Source organism: Parambassis ranga, chromosome 15, assembly GCF_900634625.1.
Source record: "Parambassis ranga chromosome 15, fParRan2.1, whole genome shotgun sequence".
Lineage (NCBI taxonomy): Eukaryota > Metazoa > Chordata > Actinopteri > Ambassidae > Parambassis > Parambassis ranga.
The window spans coordinates 17,366,108-17,382,127 of record NC_041035.1 but is presented as its reverse complement, the minus strand read 5'-3'; the positions used below and the strand labels follow the sequence as shown (position 1 = coordinate 17,382,127).

The 16,020-nt window shown below is 42.7% G+C and overlaps 2 protein-coding genes across 2 annotated transcripts in view; one reads left to right on the top strand and one right to left on the bottom strand.

Moving 5' to 3' along the window:
* Nucleotides 1–1,686: 1,686 nt before the first annotated feature.
* On the bottom strand, nucleotides 1,687–3,962 carry mkks (MKKS centrosomal shuttling protein). Its single transcript, XM_028423739.1, has 4 exons — nucleotides 2,965–3,962; nucleotides 2,684–2,865; nucleotides 2,483–2,593; nucleotides 1,687–2,388 (listed from the first exon to the last, which is right to left on the bottom strand). Exons 1-4 carry the CDS (start codon nucleotides 3,944–3,946, stop codon nucleotides 1,960–1,962), a joined length of 1,704 nt encoding a protein of 567 aa, XP_028279540.1. The 5' UTR covers nucleotides 3,947–3,962; the 3' UTR covers nucleotides 1,687–1,959.
* A 525-nt stretch (nucleotides 3,963–4,487) lies between these two features.
* slx4ip (SLX4 interacting protein) overlaps nucleotides 4,488–16,020 on the top strand; it is a 28,192-nt gene continuing 16,659 nt past the window's right edge. Inside the window, exons 1-3 of the mRNA XM_028423694.1 lie at nucleotides 4,488–4,744; nucleotides 10,671–10,760; nucleotides 11,069–11,195. Of these exons, the coding sequence (XP_028279495.1) occupies nucleotides 4,718–4,744; nucleotides 10,671–10,760; nucleotides 11,069–11,195 (244 nt within the window). The 5' untranslated portion in view covers nucleotides 4,488–4,717. The remainder of the gene's footprint in view (nucleotides 4,745–10,670; nucleotides 10,761–11,068; nucleotides 11,196–16,020) is intronic.

Below are 16,020 nucleotides of genomic sequence, written 5' to 3'. Positions count from 1 at the left end.
CAGCGTGCCCAACACTCCAGGAGTGTATGACCTGCCCTTCCCTTCATCTGTTGGTCAATAATGGCACCAACTGTTATCTCCTTTCTCCAGCAGGGAGTGGTGTTCTGTTTTCTCCAAATCACCTCATTCCTGTAGAAAGAGACAAAGGCTAAACCTCAACACTGTTCATTTTCTGTTAATGAATATTTGTTTGTCTTTTAGAAATGTTTTTGTATTATTATTATTATTATTATTATTTTTCTTTCTTTCTTGGTTAGAGAATCGGAACTTAAAGTCACAAATCTAAAATATACTACTTAACTACTCCCTTAATGGAGTTTTTTTGATCTCAGGTTCCACTGAAAAAGCATCCCAAAAGGCTCTTCAGATAAGGCCGAGGATTCATGTTACAAAACAAGTAAAATGTACTGAAAAGCATGTTTGCTCTGGTGTCTTGTTCTTCTAGTATTTACAGTTACATTGAAAACATGGTTGTGGTATTGATATTGAACATATTTGTTTGTCCCTTTGAATAAGAAGCCTCATTTCAACCCAGTTCACCAACTATCAAACATGTAGCAATGGTACAGGGCTGCATGAAAAATCAATGTGTTCATTCAGTTGTAATTTCCCCAGGAGATGTTAGGAGTAATACCACCAGCAGGGGGAGCCAGGAGGTTGAAGGAATTCAATAACATGAGTACAAGTCTGTCAGTTCAGGAACTAAAATCTGTTCATATAGTGTTTTATACTTTGCACATTGCTGTGATAAATTCTACTGAGATCCTGGTTTCAATGCAGTGGTTTTTGTTTAATTTAGGTTTCCATTTTGTCCCCCCGAGTATGTATCAATAAGAAAAGGCCTAATCTCAATAATCTTTGAAATTTTCCATCACATAAAGTGTTAAGTAGTCCAACAAAAACTGCTATAGGTGCCCTAATCGAGAGGCACCTGAGACTACTTGCACCATTGTACTTTTTTAATGGTCTAAATAATTCTGTGCCTCATATCTTATTATGAAAGCAGTACTTTATTCCAGCTTTGATGCTGTTTTATGGTGGAAAGTCCTCAATACACACAGTAACAGAACATATATCTGGGGGAAAAAAACAGCGGTAGTTTTTAGGTTTCCATAGGTAAGAAACTGATATCATCCACTCTGTTTTAAGATTAAGATTTACTTTATTAATCCCTGTGGGGAAATTGAGTTGTAGTAGCAGCATTTTAAAAGAATAAATAGAACTAGAAAAGGGCATTTCCTGAAGAAAATGCAAGTTTGATTGCTGCAGCTGAAGCATTGCTCTGAATTACTGGAGAATCAGAACAATTCATGAAATTTGTAGGAGGAGATACATTTGGCAGATGACCCTATGAGAGATGAGGGCTCTGTCATAGACTCCCATGTTAAAAATGACACCGAAATTGCTTAATATTTGAAAAATTATAATTTTTTGAAAAAAAATTGAAGTTGACCCGGAATGGTGAACATTTTGATAGTTGAATGCCTGAAATCGGTCAATGTATGCTGAAGATATGCTGCGCCAAAAAACATACGGAAGAAAAAGAAAGATAGAAGAAAGAGGGTGAAGAACAAGAGTTTGATTCAAACTAATAAACACAGCCAAAACTCTTATATACACATACATGCACATGACAGCAACAGAGAAAGAATATGTACACACACATAAAGCAGATCAAGGGGGAAGATGGAAGCATAAAAACACAGTTAATGTAACTGAGAAGTTTGAAATGCACCTGTGGTGATGCTTTAGTCAGAGTTAGTGAACACAGGAGGAGTTATACAGTCTGATGGCGGACGGCAGGAATGACTTCCTGTACCGTTCCTTAGAGCAGCGGGTCAGAAGGAGTCTGTTGCTGAAGCTGCTTCTCAGTCTGTCCACAGTGTTCTGGAGAGGGTGGGAGGGTTTGTTCATGATTGATTTTGTAACAATGTCTTTACCTGGAACCCAACAGTTCTGCTAGTTCACATCTTGTATGATATACCTCACCTCCAGAGCAAGATTAGCGGTTTCCACAGCAACCTGTAATGCATTGAGTTTAGCTGTGAAGGAGTCCAGCACACGTGGATGCACGGTATTCTCCCTTAATAAAGGAGCAGGAGGGAACTCTGCATATTTAGTGTTCAGATAAGTCCACTTCCTACATGGGCTACTTTGCACCAGCCCACAGCCACATGAGCACAAGCTGTCCTCCATGTGTTCTTTCATGATGCCTGCAGGGAGAGTCCAGTGGTGAGCATGAGTCAGATCGATCAAAGAATTCCCTCCGTCATGCTCCAATGCTCTGGCCACAGATTCCAGAGAAAAGCAGAATGCCTCTACACCATGAAGGTACTCTGTGTGCGAACACTGTAACGCAGACACCATCTCTGATACTTCATTCTTGGTCTAAGATGAAAATAAGGAATGATCAATACATGTCATCATTGTCTTGACGAAATGTGAAACTGAACTATTAAAAAAACCAAAGGCTCAATCTCACCTGGTGTCTGACATGAGCAGCTAAGTGGGACTCCGTACATCCACCTCCAAGAAGGGCTGATGGTTCCCTGAGAGTGAGCCTCAATACATGCTCCGTCTTCTGGCACACCACCTTTAACATTTAACATTAAAACGTATGTTCAGAATGATCTTATTCTAGGTGCATTTGATGGTCTTACAGCTGTAAGATATTTCATCTCACCTTCAGCTCACTCAACATAGTCTCATTTCTGTGACAGAGGATCATTGTACAGATTGCTGACTCTCCAACAGGGTGCAAATGCAGCATCGTCTTAGATCCAAACTGTCTGATACTGAGATCCTTCACCTTCCCATAGGCCTTTGCTGGGATTACTGAGTGTAATGCAGCCACAGGTTGAGCCCCTGTTTGTTAAAAGACACAGAGAATATGTCACTATAGTACACATCACTTCCTTATCTCAATTTATTGTGTATCATAAAAAAAATATTTAGCTATCATACCTGTCAGTTCAGTAAGTGGCTCCATGAGCGTAATCCCCAGTCTCTCTACCACTATGATGCCATGACTCCGCAGGTATTGCTGTAAAACTGGGTGGATGACCTTCTGGCACATAAACAGCTTTACCTCATCTTTAACTACCTGCTTGCCAAGTTCAAGAAGCTGGTCCAGGATCTGTGATTCGGTGTCCACGCCTTGGTGCACTTCAATTATTCCATCTCCAAGTTCAGAAAGATCCCCAGCAAGAGATGCACTGAAAAGCACCATGTTCAGTGAACTACAAAGATGGTCAGCACTGCTGAGACAAAGTCCATCAGGTATGTCCACTAGTAATCCTGGAAACACTGCAGAGTTTAGCACAGGGTGACCCTCGACAGGTACGGTCACTACTCTGCCCAGGCTGACTGTGCCCGGGCTGGTACAGGGAACAGTCAGTAAAAAGGCCTGCACGGCTAACTTGCTGATATGAAGGATCTCTGGCTCTGTTAGTACACATGCGGGTTTACTGGAGATAATACTGCGAGCCAGTGTGATCAAGTTCTGGCTGCTGCAGAAGTCCAGATTTACTTTACAGCCACAGTCTTCTCGCTGTAGGTAACTGGTGCACAGAGCCAGCAAGTGTCTGTTCACTCTGATTGACACATTTGCTCTGAGACCAGACTGCTTTGCTTGCTCAATCAGAGCCAGACAAAAAATTCCAGCAAATAAACCACAGTCACTGAAGCGAGAGACGTGGTTGAGAATAGAAGTTTTTATCAGATTGATAAAAGGCTGGGAGGAGGAAATAGCTGGAAGGAGAACCGAGGAGGCTGAGGTTGTGACAACGTGCCCTCCAATATTATTGTGAACTTGTTTCAGTCTGGCTGTTGGACCAAAACAAGATGTCAGAAGCTGTCGAAGCAAAACAAGCTTGTTCCAAATATCTGCGTTGTCCAGTGGTAGATCCGTGCAAACAGACGGGGATTTCTTGACGAGTCGAGACATCACTGAAATAATTCTACGGAATACGTTACATCTGTTCCTTCCTTTTTAAGCCCTTTTGTTTAACACAACCCGGATAGAGGGTTAAAGCGATGCCTGACTATAAAGAAACGTTTAAGGTGCACATTTTAATACTTTTCTTCTATTGTTTGATATAAAAACATGTCAGTGTCTATTAATGTGGCTATAGTATGATTAAAGCGCAAGTTTATAATTAATTTGAGTGCCGATAATTTAGAGATTCATTCAGGCAGTGTACAGACACCACACGTATCCTTGGCAACGCTCGTGGTGTTGTCTTTGGCCTGGTCCTAATCGGCGAAGAGTCGCATTTCTCGGTTTTTGTTTGCAATTATTCTGTCAAGTCATTTTAGCAACTTAAAACTGCACATATAACAGCCAGACATTTGCTTCACTACAGCAGTTTCAATTTTTTTGTGTCGTTGCCAAAATCCATCCAGTAAAGACTCCGATTCAAACTGATTCTGGACTACAAACTGACTGTGACGTCATTTTCCGCGGACTCATTCGAGAAAGGTTTAAAACTGTTGGCGGTATTAAATCTTTACACTTTAATTCAATATTTAAAGAACGCTTTGATAAACGCATTTATTACACATTCGCGGTGTCGTTTATGTATAGTTTACTACACAAAGCTTGTGTTTTCATTATTCGTATTAATGGGTTGTTTATAGGTTCGTTTACCTAGCTTAGAGTTTAACAAGCTAAGCTAACGTAAAGAACGTTGCAATTATTGCAGCTGTGCTAACAACAATGGCTCCTCTCAAATTTGTCATTAAGGTAAGTGGAAACGAAATACTAATATTCAGTGCAGAGTGCAGACCCTCTTGATGTTGTATGTGGCAATATCCTGTATATGTTATATACCACGTGTTCAAATGTTAACTATATATCCAATGTTTGATGTTTATAACTTAATTCAAATTGTACACAACAAATATGTCCCTTTTTCTGATCTTGTCATGCAGTTGCTTTTTATCACATTTTCTCTCATAAAATCAACATTGAATACTAAACAGTGGGTTGAAGCTACATTTTCTTAATGTCTTTTTATTGTTGTCAATTGACTGTTGTCAGGTACTGACACTATACCAGGAAGTAACTTTATTATGTGTTATGTTAAACCACTGAAATGGTCGCCACTTGTGAAAATATAATTTGCAGTTTTATCTGCTGCAACATTATCCATGTTGCCCATATAATTTAGCAAATCTTTTTGCCACTAGAGGGAAGCATAGATACATGTTTTAGCTTCTCATTCTTGAGAGGAAAAAAAAATGCTGATCACCTTAAGCTCATCTCAACTGACTGCTTCCCTGAGAGCCTTTTGTTAATGGACGTGACCATACAGTGCAGAGGAAACTCATTCTATTAAAAAGCCAAGCTGTTCATCCTCAGTCTGTTGCTCTGTCAGGAATAATGCACATCAGATGTTTTTGTTAAGTGCAAGGAAAGCCGCTGGTCTCCCTTTTGTTGATGTTTCATTTATTGAGAGTTTTGGATGAGGGCTGCAGACATTTGTGCTGATCTCTCACATCCTCCATAATGCCATGTGTGCCTAGTTGACCAGATATTGAATTCACTCCCTTTTATTTGTTTCATATGCAAGGCTGCATAAGGGCCACCCCACCTCCCCCCATCAGTTGGTTGCGAGTAAAACCCTGAAGGTTCATGAAGGGTTCCTTCCCACTGGGCAGATAATGATACTGTTGTGTTACTCTGCCTGATATAATGCGCACAGTCTTACCATGCTTAACCAACTAACCACAAACAAGTATGTTAGAAGGAATCCTTCCACACAATCGCATTCAAAGCACTCTTTAGGGCGTCTTTTTAATAAAACAAACACCCCTGCCACCATGTTTCTTAATGAGCTAACACAATTATGAAGACAGATTTGCACATGGCTTTCAGAAAGGCATGTTGCTGGCTTGTAAACAAAATAGAATTAACGGAGTAATTACAAGCTATGTTCTTGGATATACCATGCCATGTTTAGTAGGTTGTTCAGCAGTGTGTTTTATGGTGCTTTCTTTTAAAATGTTTCAAAGCAGCTCTCTCTGAGGTCTGTGGAACTGCAGGAGGTGCTGGTATGCTCCCTCTTAAATAGGCTTAGAATATATAGTGACCTGCCACTTCTCAGACCTCCTGAAAAGGGCCTGCGGGCTAAAACACTGATCCACTGAAGAGCTTGCTGTCTGCCAGGACATTACTGCAGCAGAGCCCTGCAATCTGCCTTCTATTAGCAATATGCACCGCTGACTCTCTAAACATCCAAAGTAGCAGACTGAGACAGAGACCAAACTGTTTTTCATGAATAAAAACTTTGAGTTATCACAGAGCAGTTTAATGTCAGAGGTTTGTGTGCTGTTTAGTGTTGTTGTCAGTCCATAGATGAGCTCATAATGGACCACACATTGTGCTTCTGTACAAAATCATTGCATTTTCTGATTAGGAACATTTTTGACACTTTCTGACTTGGCCAGAAAAAGTGACAGGGGTAAAGAATTCTTTCATCTCAGTAGTGCCCTACATTGCCAAAAGTCACATTTCCTAATGAGGTATGACACCTCTCAGCTTGCTATTTCTGTCTATCTACCAATTTCTCAAAGATGTCTGCCTGGGCTTTGTTTGCTGAGTGTTACCTGGAAATATTCCTGTCTGTTCTTGCTGCTCGAATTCCACTCTGGGGTTGTGTCTGTTTTTATCATGAAATAAAGAGGACTCAGGTGTGCTAACAGTTACCTGAATGAAGGGAGGCTTGCACACAAAACGCTTCCGCGAAGTCTCGAGTTTTACTGCTCAGCATCAAAATGTGAAAAAAGAATTGTCTTCTTTTAGGGGAAATCCAGGTGACTCATAGCACAGAGAGCAGGGAATGAAGCAAATAAAGCCTGAGAGCAAGGTTGTCACACCCACAGATCTAAAGAGCTCCCCTGGGTTCTTTGCAGACTTGCAGAAAGAAAAAAAAAGAGAGAGACAAAGGGAGAGTGGGAGAGATGCAAGTTTTATTGAGTGAGACCGCATCTGCTGCCCCTTCTTTCCCAATGTAAACATCTGTGGCTGGTTAGTGTTAGCCTCTGAGCTAAGTGCAGTCCGAGAAGGTCTGGTTCTTATACGGCGCGATAGCAATGGCAAAGGGCAGTGAGGTGGGAGGCGGGTGAAACTGCTCATAGAGTTTGGGCTCTGTGCCCAACTTGGAGCAACACAGACAGGAGGATGGAGAGCCGGGTCTGGGAGAGAGATAAGGGAAGGTAGAGAGTGTTTAGGGAACTGAGAGTGATATAGACCAGAACACTGAAGACTAGAAAAGGCATAGGAGCTGTCAGTGGGCTTGAGTCAGGATTTGTTTATTTACAGAGAGAAAGCATGTTTTTCTTTCTCTGGACTTGAGGTCTCTTTTTCTGATGTTTTTGTCTTTGTTAACCTTTTTTTTCTCATGCAGGTATTATTTATCAGTTTGGCACTGGGGATAGAAGAGAAGTTGAGCTTGGCCTGCAGGAAGACTCAGTCCTATTCATGCACTGTGTGACAGCACACAAAAGATGGCACAATAAAGGATTAGGTATTAAGTAGCGCTTCTTGCCACCTCCCGTTCAGCCTTCAGCCTTCTGTTCATAACTCTAAAAAGCCTGTGCAAGGCAGGGAACAAAGCCGTGCTGGCCCACTTTAGTATGTATGAAAAGAGTAACTTCCTCTAGAACTTGGCCCTTATCAAGCCTTTCATTCTAACAGCTGTGACAGTTTCTCAGAGCATTGCCTTAAATGTGTCAAATCAAACTACACAAAGTAGGATAGCTCATGAATCTGATAACTGAATATGTCAGCTTTAATGTGCCTAAGTGTCCTGAGTGTGTTTGAAGTTTACTCTCTTCTTTATTTATGTGTTTAGTTTTTTGCGCTTCACAGCATTCCAACACAACAATCAAGATTTTTAAGCTACTTTCAGATTATTATACTTAATTAAAACAAGGCTGCTGTGCTTTATATTACTACAAAGTGTTAGGCTGCATCAGAGATCTCTGTTAAAGAGCCAGGCTTAAAGGGGAATAAATAAAGGTCATAGGTCAGGGCAGAGTTCAACCAGGAGATCCACTGGTCAGTCTTTGTGCAAGGAGTTGACAAATTTAGACCACATGATGTAATTGTAGTCCAAAGCCTTTGTGTGGAATTATATTCTACCTTTATTTTGTCCTATCCACCACCTTCAATACAAATGACCTTTTCAAAAGTGCTTGTAGCTGCACATATACACTGTAGCCTCATTTCAAAGATTGACACCCTTGCAGGAAGTATGTCATTCCAGCAAACTTGCACTTCTGATGGACAAATTAATTGGTTTCTCATTAGGGTGATTGCATTACTTTGCATTCCTGACAAAATCCCCAATTTCAGAGAAGCCCACAGAATCACATGCTGTTTTTGTGTACGGGCAGACCACTGTTTATCATTAACGTCCAGCTCCTAGTCGAGTCTTGTCTGCTGTTCTAATGCGATAAAAAAGAGGTTAGTCTAAGGCTTGCTAGATGTCTGGCTTTCAGCCCACAACACTGACTTAATCAGAAGCACAGAAACCATGTTAGGGCATTCACAATGCTGTGCCTCTCCATAAGGATTGCACTCTAAACCCCAAGCTGTGCTCTTCATTTGAAGATATTTATCAAATTAACCTTGGACTGCTCTCTAGAGTTGGCATTTACGTGTTTAATTTGAGCCATATACCCTGAAGGATTCATCATATGTCCCCTGTTGGCAGTTAGCATGCACAAGACAGGCAGAATATAATTATAAACAGTTCACTTCATTGCCACAACAATACCATCTATGACCTCAGAAATTGTGGTAAATAACATCTGTCTGACACATTGTCACAAAAACATTACAAGTTAAGGATTTGTGACAGGGTCATTGAAAATCAATTCTCAGATCTTAAAAGCCAGAATCTAATGACAGTATTCCAAAAATTCATTCTGTATGTGTCAGGTCCACTGGTCGGTTCTTTTTGTTTTGATTGACAAGGTCTGACCCTCTGTTGCTAGGCGTCCCCACACATGGATAATTGTAAGAGGCCACCAGTCATCGGTTTGGCTGCTGTGAGACAAAGGTCAGTGGAAGAAGAGAATGCTGATCTGTAGGGATGGGCTGATACTGACAGGCAACATGCACACATTTTATACACAAGGAGCTGCCGCATTATGTGGGTCTTTGCTCCGGTCTGTAGTATTCCTCCCTTTGTAAAACCAATAACTACATTTTGCTTAGTATTTATTTCTTGATAGTGTTCTAATTTGCATTCAGATTTAGCATGCATTGCCTTTAGGATGGAATGTATTCTGCAGAAAACCTGTGTAAAACTGGACCGAGATTAAATGCTGCTTGCAATATTCACTGATCAGTCATATGGGGGCGCCCTCTCCTCTATTTAAGCTACCAGTAAAGACAAGAAAAGCAGCTTCACCTCATTTGTTATTTACACAAAGACAATGAGAAAAGAAAATGCTCTCATGGGGAAGAAAACATGCAAAATATTTGGCAGCGGCTTCATTTGCTCTGAGTCAGTATCTAGCCATGTAATGAGATAAACCGTTTGCAGCCCGACTTTAGCTTTGTAACAGTAAATAACACATTATCAGTCTGGTGTTTTGAAAATAATTTATTTTGTAAACAAGAGGGCAAGACAGCAGAGTTGGGAAGTGTAGACATGTGTCCAAAATGTAGGTCCTAAGTAGCCAGGGCCTTCCCCTACACACTCTGGTAATTCATTCTCACGCGTCATAGGAACATCCCTCAAGTCTGGGTTGTAGAGTTTAGTCATCCTGTCTGTGATACTTTAGCCCAGGGGATGAGGCTGACTAAAAACAAAGCTTTTAGTGTGCATAAATATTCCCTGTTACTGAATGAAGACTCGTCCAGTTCCACAATGTGATACTTTTTAATGACTGACTTGCTTTTCTGTTTTAATACTTTTTGCTGTATTATCACTCTGGGTTTTAGGTCAGTACTTGTTGCTCCTCTGTTGTGTTGTGGGTGGTCTCGGTCTATCCATTACTTCCTTGTCCAGGGAGAGGCGAAGTTCACACGAGACCCGCATCCATTTGTTCTCTGCAGCGGGCAGCTTTTGCACTCATGTGTAAACCATAATCAGGCTAGCCTGAGAAAGATGTAACAGCAACTTAACCAGCAGCGGCATTTCTGGCCTCCCTGTCCCCCCTTAGCTTATTGTCGTCGACACAAGGATGTAGTGCTTCAGGAATCCACCCCACAGCCTTTTTCTCAGCTTTCTAGAGCACTCGAGGGTAAAACTGTAGATCTGTGGAGTTTTATTGCCACTTAGAGACAAAGTAGAATAATCCTCATTTATGTGGTACATCTGTAGAGCTCTTTTTTGCAGCCTATTCTGACCCGAGGCTGTGACTGTATCACACAGCCTGTAGAACAAGGAAATACTTTTTATGCTGAGAGAGGAGAAATATGAGTAGACAGACAGGGCCATACTTTTTTTTTGTAAAGAGATTGGTAGTGAGATGGCTAGACAGAGAAATAGGAGGGAGTGGACTGCTGCTAGAGGCCTGGGGTGATGTTTGAAGACACAGGGGGTCGTTGTGGTTTGTCTCGCTGTCAATCACCCACACTCTGATTTTCTTTGTTGCCTTTGAGCTCAATGCCCCTCAGCAACCTGTGGCTGTCCTTCCTCTTTGTGTTACAGTGTGGGAACTTTGCTGTGCTGGTGGATCTCCACGTTCTGCCCCTGGGCGGCCAAGAGGACGCCAGCTGGTTTACTACGCACCACATCGAGGTACAGACACAGGGAGAAGGGCGTGCCTGTGAATAAGATTGCGATTGAATATGTGGCTTCTGTGCTGCTGGGGACCTTTTCAAAAGACAGCAGCAGCAGCGTAGAATCTAAAATGACTTTGAGCCTTTTCTGTTTTCATTGTTGCAAAACTGTTCCCATCTCTCTGCCAGCCACTTGTGGAGTTGCAGACTCGCCTGCCACTTTAGACTTTTACAGTCCCATGGCTTGCTTCTTTTCATTATTAATGCTTACTTGCAAAGTCATAACATCTGTTCATGTATATTGAACTGTTAATGTACTGTTTGTAGGAGGTCACCACCCTGGTTCGAGATGCTGTGGACCAGAGGGTTAAGCAATACACAGAATTCCTCCACAATAGAAGACAGGCCAAACAGAAGAAGGAGCTGGCACAGGCTTCAGCCTTTTTTGTGAAAGGTAATACACCATCTTGGGACCCTTGTTACACTGCTCTAAAGCCAAATAGTCAAGTATTTATGAGGCGCGATTACATTTTTGGCCTAGAAGGAGATGAGTTCTACAACTTTTGTTACACACATGTAAAGTTAATAATTGCATGTCAGTGCTTTGTGAGACACAATGGATAGCCTTCATGCTCTCATTTTCTACCTGTAAGGTCCACACCACAGGACATGGTGGCAACACCCAGAGAGGTAGCTCTGGGAATTCAAACGTTCAACAACATTCAACAACTCCTATCTTCAACCGCTCATAAAGTAATTAGCTTTAAACATTCTGTATAATCATTGAACTGAACTGCATGTGGATGTAACATGAATCGAAGCCACAGACTTATCATCACCCCTCATATCTGTATATATGATATAACTTATTGATTTATGATGTAGTATTGCACAAGCTCCTGGCTTATTTGTGTGTTACTTGGAACATCAGTTTAAATTATTATATAGTACAGCATATATTTATTCTGTTTTGAATTCCCTGTTGCTCATTCCTCTTGAGTGAAGTCATCTCTGTCTTCCCTTTCCTTGCCTTAGGTGTGTCTATCATCACCTCTTGAATAAGTAAAATAGTTTACTTTGGCTATGAACTCAAAACCATTACTGACTCACTTGGACCACATGTAGGTGGACCATTGAAATCTGTGAGCAGGATGGGAATGGAGTTACAAAACAGGCAAGAAATATTTCATGGTTACCTTTTTTAAGGAGAGTGTGGGTGGAAAGACAACAGAACTAGTCAGGACACGGTGGCTCCCTACGCCCAGGGTGTGACCTGTACAGGCAAGAGCTGATAGGAGATTTCATATTGTGTTGCACTGTTTAACTTGGCATGTCTGAGATGTGCAAGATGTATTGTAAGTCCATTAATATGGCTAATGTTTGTTGCCCTTCTGCATAATCTGGCATTGGCACACCTATGTTTATCTACTCTTGTAGTTAAGGTGATAACATTACAGCTGCCTTGTCGCAAACATGGAGAAAAAAAAGCCTATAAATTATGCACAGGTGTGAAAAAGCCAATACAGTTCATCTCTGTTGATCCAATGTGAGTACGCTCTTTCAGCCACCCACACACATGCCTTTGAAGCACTGTAAACTGAGCATCAGAGGAACCTCCAGCTGCGTGTTGTAAGACAGACAGGTTTGTCACAGGTAGCAGTTAAGGGCAGTTAAACTGGGCTCACTCAGCGGGGCAGGCCTGACTGTGGGAGTGGGATTACAGGGCAGGCGGCCCCATAAAGTTTCTCCTGCGGCTGCAGCTCTGCCTCTCACGCTACCTCCCCCCTACACACACACACACACACTCCTTGTTTTAATAAACATGTATTTGTACATGTTCTACAACATTTCTAGATGTCTTGATGGTGCCTGGTTGCATGCACACAGGTGCTCACATACAGCAGTAAGAATGAGAAAAGTGACAGTGTACTCAAGAGCTATATGTTCCCCCTGGGCTAGGTGAGAACAGGCTGACAGTGTAAGGTTACTGAAAAGCCTGACTCATATTCCCCATGACACACTGTAGAGAGACAGACATCTCTAATGATGGAGATCACAGACTGAGGCTTCACACATATACATACACATGCTCTTTTATGCACCCAAATTCATTCCACTGTGTGAAATATATTCTATCAGTATTTCAGCGGTGAAATATGCATGTAAAAATGTTTAAGCTCCTTGCAGCTTTGCCAAAAAGAATGTAACCAGTGGAACATGACTCCATACCATATCGGAGAAATTTCCCCCCACAGAACATGAAAAGGTATAGTGCCTCAAACAGGCCAACACAGTTCATGTGCTCTAGTCCTATTAAAAGTCTTAAGTGAGTGTAATGACATTCTTGGTCTTTTCATTGTCCCGTGTGACGGAGGCGGCAGAGCAGTAAAGGTGGAGACTGTGACTGTGAGAAGTGAGCAGGCAGGCAGGAGCCATAAAAAGGGGAGGACAGACTATAGGCTTAGGGGAGGGAAGCCCAGCAAACCTCATGGTGGGTATTAAGTATTGGGGTCGGCTATTCTGCAAGCAGGTCAAACGCTAACCTGCTAATCCTCACAAACGTTCAGATTGGGAGTAAAAGTAGTTTTTCAGTCTCAGCAAAAGAATTATACGAATCTTTTTGTATCTGTAGGCATTTTTTGACAGCCAAATTAAGCTGGATGTCCTGAAGTGAGACGTGTGTATATAGGCTTGAACACGTGCACATGCATGTTGCAGCATATAGAGGAAGGTGTCAGAGTAGTACTGATGTCTAGGCCAAGAATAGGCAAATGGGCTGTGCTGTTATGTGTGGGATGATGCGGGAGGGGGGGATTGTGGGTCCTGTGTGTGAGGCGGTGTTTGAGCTGGTGCCAGTGTGAAATCACAGGGCCTTCCGCCAACAGACAGCAGTAAGAACAGCGTAACAGCCTCAGCTGTTGGCACTTCAAATGAGCCATCAACAGCTTTTAGCATTCCAAAGCCCTTCAGTGCAAGTGAGTGTATCTAAGTCATCTCCAAGGGTTATTGTATTTATGTACTGTATGTATGCTGTGTTGGTGCTTATGTGTGTGTATAGCACCCAGTGAACATGCCAGGAAGGCTTTATCCTGTGTCTTCTGCCAACATAAATCTAAACCCTTTCTTTAAATCTCAGCCCCTCCCACTCCCCATTTTTTTACCCAGGCTACTTGAGACTTCATGATTAGCTCATAGTGATGTGATTTATTTATGTTTTTAGAGAGATGAACAGAGGGAACTTTTCCCACCAAACATTTTGGCTCTGGACAAGCAGAATGGACATGCTAGACTTTAGAAGTCCAGGGAAGGGGAGCTTTGGGGAGGCCTTGTGCATTCTCACTGGTAGACCGTGTTGAACACACCCACATTTCTCAGAGTAATTACAGATTGAAAATGAGTAGATAATAGGTTCTCTGCTTTGAGGAATACATTTTTGTTATTCAAGAGGATATTTGAGTAAGTGAGCTGGTGACACAAAGAATGACACCGCTATCGTTATGAAGACTGTTTTCTGTTCATGTTCAGCTGTCTCGGACAGCACAATAGACTGTGCAGACTGTTTAATTGGATCAGGTTTACTTACACTGCTGATCGTGCATTATCATGGTCTTGAATTGTTGTAATTCAAGGGCATATTGATTTTGTAGTCAGTAATAGTGTGTATGTTTGTGTGCATTGGTCGACTGTAAACTGAGAGGTCCCATTTTTCACGGATTTAGTTAACATGCCATTTCAAATTGCCCAAGCATATTACCAGATGTCTTGCATCTACTATTAGCATATATACAGCCACATTGATCTTTCTATGTGAGGCAGAGCTCAGGTAGAGTTCAGCCTGGCATTTGAGATTGTTCCTATCAGTCAGAGGAGTTAGTGGAGCTCTGGCAAAGTGGTACCTCGAGTCTGTTTGAGCCCATGGCAGAGCTGGTTCCTTCTTCCTCTCCCCTGCACAGGTGCCAGGGCTTAGGGGGAGGGAACACCTGCCAGCCTCTTTCCCCATGGCCACGGCAGGCTGGAGAGGCATTTTCCCAGGCTCCCCAGATGAATGGTCACTAATAGCCGTGGGAGAGGGCTTTGCGAGTGCTGCACAGTGTACCACTGACTCCTCTTGGCAGGCCTATGAAGGGGGCTTAAGGCAGCCTGGCCATGGCCATTGCGGGAAAAGCACAAGTGTTGCTGGATAACTTTACTGTTGGAGAATGTGTTTACGAATGACCATCTCCCTCACATTGAAGAATGCGGAGGATGCGTAGGAACTACATGGGAGATGGTTAATTTTGATCTGTCCATAGATTTAGCTTTGTTTGGCCTTCTTAACCATTTAGGAGCCTACGGCGCCAAGCAAAGATGGCTTTTCTCTCTCTGTGTGCACAGGATGTACACATGGGGCTCATCAATACACATCAGCCTTTTAAGTCACCTTTCAGCTTTAAGCCACAGCGATAACCCACCTTGGTTCTTCTCTTTGCCACCTCAGCCATTACTATTTATGTGAGGGGCTCTTATGAGGGGACCGGTCTGTAAATAGAGAGGCATGCCTGTGGCAGAGTTACCTGGTCTATTCTATGTTACTGGGCGTGAGGCAGGCTGGGATTAAGGCGAGAGGGAAAAAGAGACCTGTGACAGGAACAAAGGAATTCCAAGGCCCAGGCTGGAAATGGATCCTGATCAGTGGCCGCTCCAGCATGCCCCTCTCCCTGCTTGCCCTCCCTCCCCTGGCCTCTGCTGGGCAACCCCCTCCCCCCTGGCGCTTTGTGGTGTTGCTGTGGCTCTTTAAATCCTTCCTGTAAGCCCCTGGCCTTACTCAGCAGCAACACATAGGACAGTCTGACTCCACTGCTAACCCCACTCCCTATTATTGTGCACACACACACGCACACTTTTGTTCTCTTCATTTTTTGTCTTTTGCATGTTTGTGCATTTATCTCCTCTCCTCTGCCCTCCATGTCTGCACTTATTTGCTCTCCTCTTGTTGTCTCCGTGTTTTCTCACTTTCCCTCCTTCTCCTTCTCCACAGGGTCATCTGCAGTCTCTTAGGACACAACCACAATCCCCGCCATAGCTGTCACACCACACTCTTTTCCCATATAATTAGGGCCTGAGCCTGAGCCTGAGCACGGATCACATTCATGTGACTGTTCCCTTTTACCGCAATCTGGTCTGGGAGACGGCACACACTCTCTTGAACTCATGCTAAGTGTTCAGCCTGGCCAGAATGCCTTGTTTCAGGAATTACTGAAACATTTCCGAGGACGCCAACGGTTTTCTGCTCTGTGCTT

Coding starts and splice junctions, on each gene's coding strand:
- mkks (XM_028423739.1), bottom strand. CDS start 3,946: ATGTCTCGACTCGTCAAGAAATCCCCGTCTGTTTGCACGGATCTACCA. Junction 2,866..2,964: donor GCCACTTACTGAACTGACAG/GTATGATAGCTA, acceptor TTTAACAAACAG/GGGCTCAACCTGTGGCTGCA. Junction 2,594..2,683: donor CTATGTTGAGTGAGCTGAAG/GTGAGATGAAAT, acceptor TAAATGTTAAAG/GTGGTGTGCCAGAAGACGGA.